The sequence below is a fragment of the Hemiscyllium ocellatum genome, chromosome 35 (genome assembly GCF_020745735.1).
Source record: "Hemiscyllium ocellatum isolate sHemOce1 chromosome 35, sHemOce1.pat.X.cur, whole genome shotgun sequence".
NCBI lineage: Eukaryota > Metazoa > Chordata > Chondrichthyes > Orectolobiformes > Hemiscylliidae > Hemiscyllium > Hemiscyllium ocellatum.
In genome coordinates, this window is record NC_083435.1 from 11,315,379 (window position 1) to 11,325,114 (window position 9,736).

The 9,736-nt window shown below is 43.8% G+C and overlaps 1 protein-coding gene across 1 annotated transcript; it reads right to left on the bottom strand.

Annotated features, from left to right (window-relative positions):
- Positions 1-271: 271 nt before the first annotated feature.
- On the bottom strand, positions 272-9,426 carry LOC132832423 (zinc-binding protein A33-like). The gene is made up of 6 exons (XM_060850401.1): positions 9,013-9,426; positions 8,830-8,925; positions 8,503-8,736; positions 7,948-7,970; positions 5,572-5,684; positions 272-2,343 (listed from the first exon to the last, which is right to left on the bottom strand). Exons 1-6 carry the CDS (start codon positions 9,421-9,423, stop codon positions 1,793-1,795), a joined length of 1,428 nt encoding a protein of 475 aa, XP_060706384.1. The 5' UTR covers positions 9,424-9,426; the 3' UTR covers positions 272-1,792.
- Positions 9,427-9,736: the final 310 nt, after the last annotated feature.

Sequence of the window (9,736 nt, forward strand, 5' to 3'; positions counted from 1 at the left end):
GGTAGAAAGGTGCTTTGTTTGGGATGGGAATATGGCAGAGGCTGGTGAGCACGGAGCTGTTTCCAGGAGGTGGCTGGCAGACGGGCGAGCATGGCAGCCTGAATCAGCAAGTTAGGCCCTGCGGCAAATGATGGAATCCGAAGACTGGCAACTTTGACGTTGAGTGGATCTGTTGTTGGTAGTTGTGAAACACTAATGGAGTCTCTTTTGTAAATTATTAGAAACTATGCAAAATGGTACCAGTGGACAGTGGAAGTTTTTCACTGCATTTTATTGTGTTTGCACTGTAACATTTAGTAAGATCATTCATTCGTTAAATACAGCTGACTCCGATGTATTGAGCTTTAACAGTAATCACCACCTATTGAGACCTTGTTCAGGCTTCAGCAGATTCCTGTCCCTCAGTCAGCTGGGTCAGCGACCTTTTCATTACTGAAGTGACCAAATTTCAAACTTTTAAAATGGAAAAACAAAACATGAACCAGTTCTAGTCTCACACTACCTCCACATGCCTTCAACTATATGTGCACTTGGGCTGTGTCTGACTCAGTGTGATCTCTTCTGCCTGAGCCTGCGCAGTTTACCAAGAGTGCTTTAATACTTTGCAAAAAAAAACAAGTAATTACAACATGATGATTTCACTGAAGTAAACCGATGATGAGATTGACCAGAAACCCAGCGACCAATGAATACATACTTCAGTTCAAGTTAACTGGGTTTCATGTGGTTCAACATTCTACAGGAATGGTGTACGTACCCAAATCAATTTATATAGCACATTCAGTACAGATTATCAACAATATTCACAGCAGGAGACATCACATATACATAGGTCTCCTTACCATCAATTTTATTACAGAGTACCCACGTGAATGTGATGTTCTGATTAATATTTACAAACCTGGGCACATCCAGTTCAATGGCCAGCACTATTTAATCATTGACATTATTGTAATAGGTTGAGAATTTTAAGTTTACCAAACTGACAGTGCTATCATAATTACAGGAATCAAACCAATGAGCCATTAATAGCAGCAGAAAATGATGGAAGCACTCAGTGAGCCAGGCAACATGGGAATGACACTTGCTCACTACCTGAGTCCAAACTGAAGAGTGACGTGGATCACAACAGCAACTGGTCTCCTCTGCAGTCTTCTTTGATATAATCATTGATGAGATGTTCATGTTGGTGTTGCTCAGAACTGAATGCCCAGCCGGAATTAAGAGTCACCTACATTGCTGTGTGTTTTGGAGTGGTGTGGGAGCCAGCGAAAACATCCAAATTTACTCAGTTGTTCACATTTCAAAGATTTGAACCTCGGTCCACTGGAAACCAAGACCACCTGATCACCGTGAAGGTGGGAATAACAGTGGCTCAAGGAATTCTTGTATTCGTTGCCTTCACTTCCTCAACCCTTTCTGGATCTCACTGTCTCTCTCTGCCTTGCAGTGAAATGATCTGGTGTACCCCCTGGAAAGAACCCACCGACTCTCCACAACCACCTGATGAAAGACCAGTGCTCCAAACGGTAGTGCTTCCAAACAAACCTTTTGGACTATAATCTGGTGTTGTGTGATTTTTAACTCTACAATTGGGCTTATATTTGTTTCTTCTTTCCCCCCAGTCCTACACAGCTCCTTGCTGATCTTTCAGTTTTCAGTACTGATTCAGGATTTATTCCCGGAATCTTAAACTGGCTTCTCTCTCCACTTGAGACTGTGAGACCTAAACCCATCAGCTTACAGCTGGCAGGAGGCAGGGTGAACGGGGTGAAATTATGGGATGGATCTGTCAGTGTCTTTCAATCCCGCAGATTGTCAGCGGGTCGGAGTTTTTCCCACCGTCATTCAATCCCGGATTGAAGATGGGAAAGAGCCTCTCAGTGAAAGTGTGGGTGAAAGTGTGGAGATGGGACATGGTGTCCACATTGTAAAATAACACCTGTCCACCCTCATAGTCCAGGTAAATCCCAATCTTCTGGGGATTCACTCTCGGGGAGAGGGGTGTTAGTGAGGGGGAAGTGGCGGCAAAATAACCATCTCTGGGATACAACCCCACAGTCCACAGTCCCGTCTCCGGGTTCAGTCTGAATCCCCCTTTTCTCTTCACAGACTCTCGGGCCACTCCCAGAATCCACCACGTCTTCTGTCCCACCTCCACCTCCCAGTAATGCCGCCTTGATGTGAATCCCTCTGATCCCAGGACAAAGGGCAAGAGATCAAATCTCTCCGGGGAGTCAGAGAGGAACTGCTGTGTGTCTCCGAGTCTCACACTGGTCCGGTCCTCAGACAGGATGAGCCGGGGATGTGCTGTGTTCGGATCCAGAGTCAGAGAGGCTGGAGCTGGGGGAGAGATCAAATAACACCATCAGAGAGACAGAGACAGAGAATAATGGAACCTACTTATAGGAAGAATGGGGAGGAGAATGGAGAAGGAAGTGCTGGATGAGGCAAGGAAGAGCGGAGGAGGAGTTGGAAGAAACAGTGGGGGAAGAGAGTGGAAAACAGAAGAGTGTGGTGTACAGAGAGGGGAATGTGTGCAGCAAGTCGGAACTGTTTAGGGAGTGGGGGAGGGAATAGTGAACGAGTGGAGGGAATAGAGGGAGATGGGATGTTATTGGGAGAGTGGAGGGAGGGACGGACAAAGTGCGTTGGAGAGGAAGCAAGAGAGGAGGGTGAAAGAATGGTGGAGGAGAGGTGTGTGTGGGGAAGGGAGCATTTTGTGGGGTGGGAAAATTGAGGAATGGACAAATGGTGGAATGGTGGGGGAAGGAAGAGCAGCTGAGGGGAGGGAAAATAATAATCGTGTGAAGGGAGGGGAGTGAGGTAGAAAGAGCGGGAATGGGGAACAGGAAGGGACAATGCTGCATGAGAGTTGTGGAGAAATGAGATGAAAATATAGGGGAGAGGATGGAAGATTGGGAGTGGGGAGGGGTTGGGCAGGGAGAAAAATGGAGAGCAGGATAGAGGAGATTGTAGAGCAGGACATGAGAGAAGAAGAGCAGGCTTGGAAAGGAGGACGACTGGGGGTAGGTCAGAAAAAGGGCGTGGGGAGGGCACAAACAGAAGAATGGATGAAGAGTGGGGGAAGAGGAAACGTGAGGGAAAGGAGGGGGTTTGGAACAAAAGGGGAGGAATTAGAGTGCAGGAGGTGAGGAAGGGTGGGAAATATTGGGGGGGGTTCAGTTGGATAAGGAGAGGAGGGAAGGAGAAAGAAGAGCAGGGAGGGGTAACCAAGAGCAGGGAAAGAGATAAGACTGGGGGAAATGGGAGAGAGTGATGCTGGAAGAGCTGGGAAGAATGAGTAGTGGATGGAGTGGAATTGGAGAGGGAGATTAGAATAATCTAGTACAGAGGCCATTCAGCACATCGAATGTATCTGCTGAATCATTTTAAGGAAACCTGGTACTTCTCTTTCCTGCTGGCAGTTAGTAATGGGAAGCAAATCCTGATCGTGTAAGTGACCCCCACATCCCACATTAAGACTATTGTGGTGCTGTGACTGGGTAAAATCTGGCTGGTGTGGTTCGAATAGTAGGGAACGATGCAGATGGGCATGGGTTTCATAATTAAAGATGTGAGACCATAAAACCATGCGACAGTTGAGGGGAATTAGGCCATTTGGCCCATCAGGTCTGCTCTGCTATGATCATGGTGATATGTTTCTCAGATCCAATCACTACCTTTTCTCCATATCTTTTGATCCCCTGTCGTAATCAAGAATATTGAAGCACGTTGTAGAAGAAAGTAAATTGAGAGAAAATTCCAAATTCAGAGGAATGCAGGATGGGTTGTTAGATCTTGGGTTGCTAAGATCTGGAAAGAGTCTTTAATTGGATATGATGACAACTCCGTTTACACTAAGCTTGTGTGGGAAACAGCGGGTAGCGGTAAAACAGGACATGGGTAAATAGCCAGAAAAAGGTGGGCTGAGAAAACATTCTCAGTAAAAAGCAGAAAGCAAATCTACAGCTCAGAACAAAGACTAAAAACAGTTGAATTCAGCTCAGTTAATAAAGCCCATGTCTCTCCAGAAGAGATTCTCACGCAACGCAAGAGATGCCCACCTAACACTGACATCCTTTCTCTGATGGATTCAGCAACTCATTCAATACAATACATGAGCAAAACACGGTACAAAAGGATTCAAGTGAAAGACAATTTGTCTGAGTTTCTGTAATGATTTCTCTGACTACGATGTGAGTTTGAGTTGCATATTGTTCCTTTCTCCCTCCATGACCCCATGTTACTGTCACTCCCAGTGAAACACTCTCCTCACTGGAAGCAAAACAGATTATTTGCTCCCCGTTCCTCAAGGACCACCCAACATCTTTCCACACTACAAATCCATGGAAAACTGATAGGAATGTTGTCGTGAAGCCCAAATATCAGAGGAGATCGAGACGCTGGTCAAATTTATGAAGGGATCGGGAGAACTTCACTGCAGAGTTAGATTGATCCCACCATCAGCCTCACGATCTCCAAGTTGCTTGTTACTCGCTATTATTGAAGTTGTCATATATCTGTGCCATGTTTTAGAATTTGTGATCATGTTAAGTATATGAATGTTAATCGCTGTTGTTTTGAACCTTGGACAATAAGAGGATCATCAAGCAGTCAGTGACTAGAGTAGGCAGAGTTTAAAAAATTAACTATTTCCGCCCTAGTCCAACACCGGCATTTCCTCATCAGAGTAGAGAGTTTCTGCAGCCGCGTCTGTTTATTAACTCTCTAAATTTCATCCACACGAGGTGTCTGTTAACACAAGCCCTCAAGTGACAATATATTTTCCAGATAATGTCCTGTTACACGTGTCAATAGACAATAGGTGCAGGAGTAGGCCATTCAGCCCTTCGGCCTGCACCACCATTCAATATGACCATGGCTGATCATTCCTAATCAGTGTCCGCATCCTGCCTTATCTCCATAACGCTTGATTCCACTATCTTTGAGAGCTCTATCCAACTCTTTCTTAAATGAATCCAGAGAGTGGGCCTCCACTTCCCTCTGGGGCAGAGCATTCCACACAGCCACCACTGTCTGGGTGAAGAAGTTTCTCCTCATCTCTGTCCTAAATGATCTACCCCGTATTTTTAAGATGTGTCCTCTGGTTCGGCACTTACCCATCAGTGGAAACATGTTTCCTACTGCCAGAGTGTCCAATCCTTTCATAATCTTATACGTCTCAATCATATCCCCTCTCAGTCTTCTAAACTCAAGAGTATACAAGCCCAGTCGCTTCAGTCTTTCAGTGTAAGATAATCCCTCCATTCCAGGAATTGACCTCATGAACCTATGCTGCACTCCCTCAATAGCTAGAATGTCTTTCCTCAACTTTGGCGACCAGAACTGCACACAGTACTCCAGGTGTGGTCTCACTAGGGCCCTGTGCAGCTGCAGAAGCACCTCTTTCCTTCTATACTCAATCCCTCTTGTTATGAAGGCTAGCATGCTATTAGCCTTCTTCACTACCTGTTGTACCTGCATGCTTGCCTTCATTGACTGGTGTACAAGAACACACAGATCTCTCTGTAAGCTGGATTTACGATCAGGAATATAAAACTGTTTTACCCGGGTTAATGTCATCCATCATTTCTCTCCAAATTGTGTACTGTGAAGGACCGTTGTACATTCCAAGAGACAAGGCGCCATCTACTGGTGATATCCAATTGTTATCGCTAATCCTGCAAATATCAGACAATTCGTGTTAACAAATTGCACTTTGTTAGAATAAGTTATAAATGATTTATCTAGTCAGGTTTCAGTATGTTTTGTCATCCAGCAAATGAAGGAGAAAATTAAGTGAAAAATTTGTTTCCATAACCAAACAAAACAACTTGGAAAGACAAAAAGCCATATAAGAGATTAGTTACGAGACATCACACACCACACGAGATGATATAAGTTCAAGCCTGTGTTATTGCTGTAACATAAAAACAGCTTGTGAAACAAAGTAAAGCTGAAAATATCTACCTTATTTCGTATTTTATTCTACGAAGATCTGTAATCTTATTACTTTGTAAATTTTTGTTATTGTTAAAAATGTAATAGAGAGCTGAAGTATCTTTGTACCGAAGATGGCACGTGTGTGGCATCATACACTATTCATTGTACTCCTTGACTTCTGTACTTGAGTACACGTGACAATAAGATCTAAATTGAAACAAACTCTAGCACTGTTGAATGAGGCTAGACTGAAAATAGCAGGGGCATTGGCAATAATTTTCAATTCCTCTCTAGTCACCAGAGAATTGCCAGAGGAACGATGGATAGTTAATGTAGAACCATTATTCAAGAATGGAGCAAGGGATAAAGCAGGAATCTAAAGGCCAGTCAGTCTGACCACAATGGTATAGAATCTATTTGAATGATTTATGTGTACTTCAAAATGGGAGAGCATGGGTTTGTTAAGGGGAGTCAAGTCTAACCAACTTGACTGATTTTTTAAAAAATATAACCAGCAGTCCAGATGAGGGCATTGCATTTGACCAAAGCTACTTGGATTGAGCAAGGCGTTTGATAACATCCTGCATGGGAGACTGACAGTGACATCAAAAGTCCTGGAAGGCAAAGGAAATTGGCTGATTGGATACAAAATTGGCTAAGTGGCAGGAAGCAGTGAGTGATGTTTGAGAGATGCGTTTTGTGACTGGAAGCTGGTGTCCAGGGAAGATCCACAGAAATCAGTATTGTGATCTTTGCTGTTTATGATATGTATAACTGATTTAGCTTTGAAGGCAGTAAGTGATCAGTAAGTTTGAGGATGGTAGGAAAATTGATGGGTTAGAACCTAAGAACAGAAGAATTAGGAGCAGGAGTAGGCCACCTGGTCCATTCAGCCTGCTCTCATTCAATATGATCATGGCTTATCTTTTTGTGATCTCAGCTCCACTAAGCGCAATCTCACCATAACCCTTAATTCCTTTGCTGTTCTCAAAGTCAACTGTGTTAGCTCAAGAGGAAGCCGAGCTACTTCACTGGACATGGAATCTCACAAATATTGAGTTGTTAAATAGTGAAGAGGATAGCTTGGCATTACAGGAGGATGTAGACAGGCTGGTCAGATTGTCTGACCTTGGTGTGCATACCCACTGGTCCCTAAATTTACTAAGATAGGTAGATAAAGTGTTTAAGAATACATATGACAGTTGCATTTATTTGTCAAGGCATAGAGTTTAAATACAGGAAGGTGATGATGGAATTGTATGAAGTGTTGGTTAGGCCACAGCTGGAGTGTTGTGTGCAGTTCTGGAATCCATATCACAGAAGGAATGTGATTGGCCTGGAGAGGATGCAAAGGGGATTTACTGGGATGTTCTCTGGGCTGAAGAGTTTCAGTTGTGAAGAGAGATTAGACAGACTGAAGTTATTTTTCTTGGAGCAGAGCAGACTGAATGTGGACATGATTATGATGTACAAAATAATAATGGGCATAGACAAATGCAGACAAGAGAAATGTTTCCCCTTGATGGAGGGATCAATAACTGGTTGTGCAGACTTAAGGGGTGTGTGTGGGGGGGGGGGGGTGGAGGAGTGGGCTAGAAGGGGATGTGAGGCATGTTTTTTTTCACCACAGCAAGTGGTGAGAATCTGAACTCACTGGTCAGTAAGAATGCAAGATGTTTAGAAACCCTCAAAACATTTTAAAACCATTTAGATGTGCACCTATCATGCCATGGCATACCAGGCAGTGTGCCAAGTGTTGGAAATGGGATGAGAAAAGGGAGGCGTTTGTTTTTGACTGACAGACTCAATGTCCTCTAAATCTCCATTTTTCTTACTACTTAGTTGCAGTAAGTATCTTCTTATAACAAAGCTGGAATGTGAACCACAAATGGAGTTAAATAATATTTCAAAGCAGCAACAATAATCAGGAATTAAACCCATAATAACCCATCCCTGAGTTATTGAGCAAACTGCAGAGTTTCAGGAAAGAGCATGTCCTACCTTCTCTTCCGACAAGCTGCCTCCTGAAAGAAATGAATCACAAACATGAGGATGGCAGGAACAGATTTCAGGAGGAGACAGACAGGCTGCTGAAATGAGCAGCCACAACACGGAAATGTGAAGTGATATATTTTGAAAGGAAGATTGAGGTGAGGATAAAATAAAATGGAACTGACCATCAGTCCCACTCAGTCACAGTGACTCTCACGCACCCTCTTTATCAGACACCCACACACTCTCCACATGGAACTGGAACTGGATTATAATGGGATTTCCATGAGATAATTAAACTTGGTGGAACGTGAAGATAATAAGAAAACAAGTAAAAACATCACCACTCATTCCAGGGAGAATGTCTGTCTGTATTCCCAAGATCCTGCAGCCAGTGTGAGAACGGTGTTTGTACCGTGACAACATCAGAACCACTCAGACGACAACCTAGTTGAATTTTCCTCCTCTCCATTTCAGGTGAGCAACATTAATTAAACATTTCTCATCAGTTATTTTGTAACCGGGCGACGTTTCACGGAACTAACCCGCGCTATGTTCCCTCACCTTCAGAAATATCAACTCGTCTTTTTGCTCCATCTGTTTCTGCAACTTTGAGAGTTCCTCTTCAATAGAATTTAAATTCTCCTGAATCTCTCGAAGGTTTTTCTCCATTGTTTCTACAATCCTCTCCTCTTCTTCCCTGAGATCTCTGAGTAAACGCTGCTCTTTCTCAGTGAGAATCTGGTGCATTTTAGTGAACTCGGATGTGATGTGGGTCTGCAGACTGCTCGCCTGTTCCTACCAAATGAAATGTGAAACCTCATTAATGTCCCGCGGTAAAGGGAACAAAACTAACCGAGATCCCAGAAAATCAGCACAGGGAGAGCTCACCCTCACTTCGGAAATCTTCCGTTTCTGGGTCAGTTCAACTTGGAGAACCACCGATTTTCTCTCAGAAAAGAAATCTAAGGCAGATTTCAGTTTATCCTGGAATTGGAAGAGAAATCGCAGCATGAAACTGTCAGACTTTGAAACTGTGACACAATTCACAGCTTTTAAACATTTCCTCTTTACCTTGTATATTTTAACTCCTTCTTTAATCTGTATGAAGCGGTGCTCTCTGTGTTCCGGTGCAGTGACACACATCAGACAGACCAACTTTCTGTCAGTTTCACAAAACAGCTCCAGTTCTCTCTGATGTTTCTCACAGTGAGGTTTACTCTCCGTCTCTTTCGGATCCAGCTTTAATTTTCGAGCCTCCTCGGCCAGATTCGCTAAGGCCCGATTTACCCTGAGGTTTCTTTCCGGAAACTCCTCTCTACATTCCGGGCAGGAGTTTGTCTCCTTCTTTTCCCAACTCTGGGTGATACAGGAGCGGCAGAAGTTGTGTCCACAATCCAGTGTAACCGGATCAGTGAAGAAATCCAGACAAATGGAGCAAATTGTCTCCTCGGTCAGTCTCAGGAGCTGCTGTGCGGATGCCATGATCACTCTCAGCACTTCCTGAATCCACCTGCTTTCAGTTTCGATGTGAAAGAACGCATTCAGCTCAACGATCTCACGAGGATTTGCACTCAATACTCAGAACAATTATTCCAAACCAACCGAGCAGATGTGTCCATTTTGAACCAGAATGGATCCACCACATCTTGCAGATACAACACTTCGCCTGCTCCGCTGTCTCTCTTTTGGTCACATTCAGTTCAAAGATCTCACGAGGATTTTCACGCAATACTCTGAGCAATTATTCCACACCCACACTTGCTACAAATGTGCACAATATGAACCAGAATGGGGG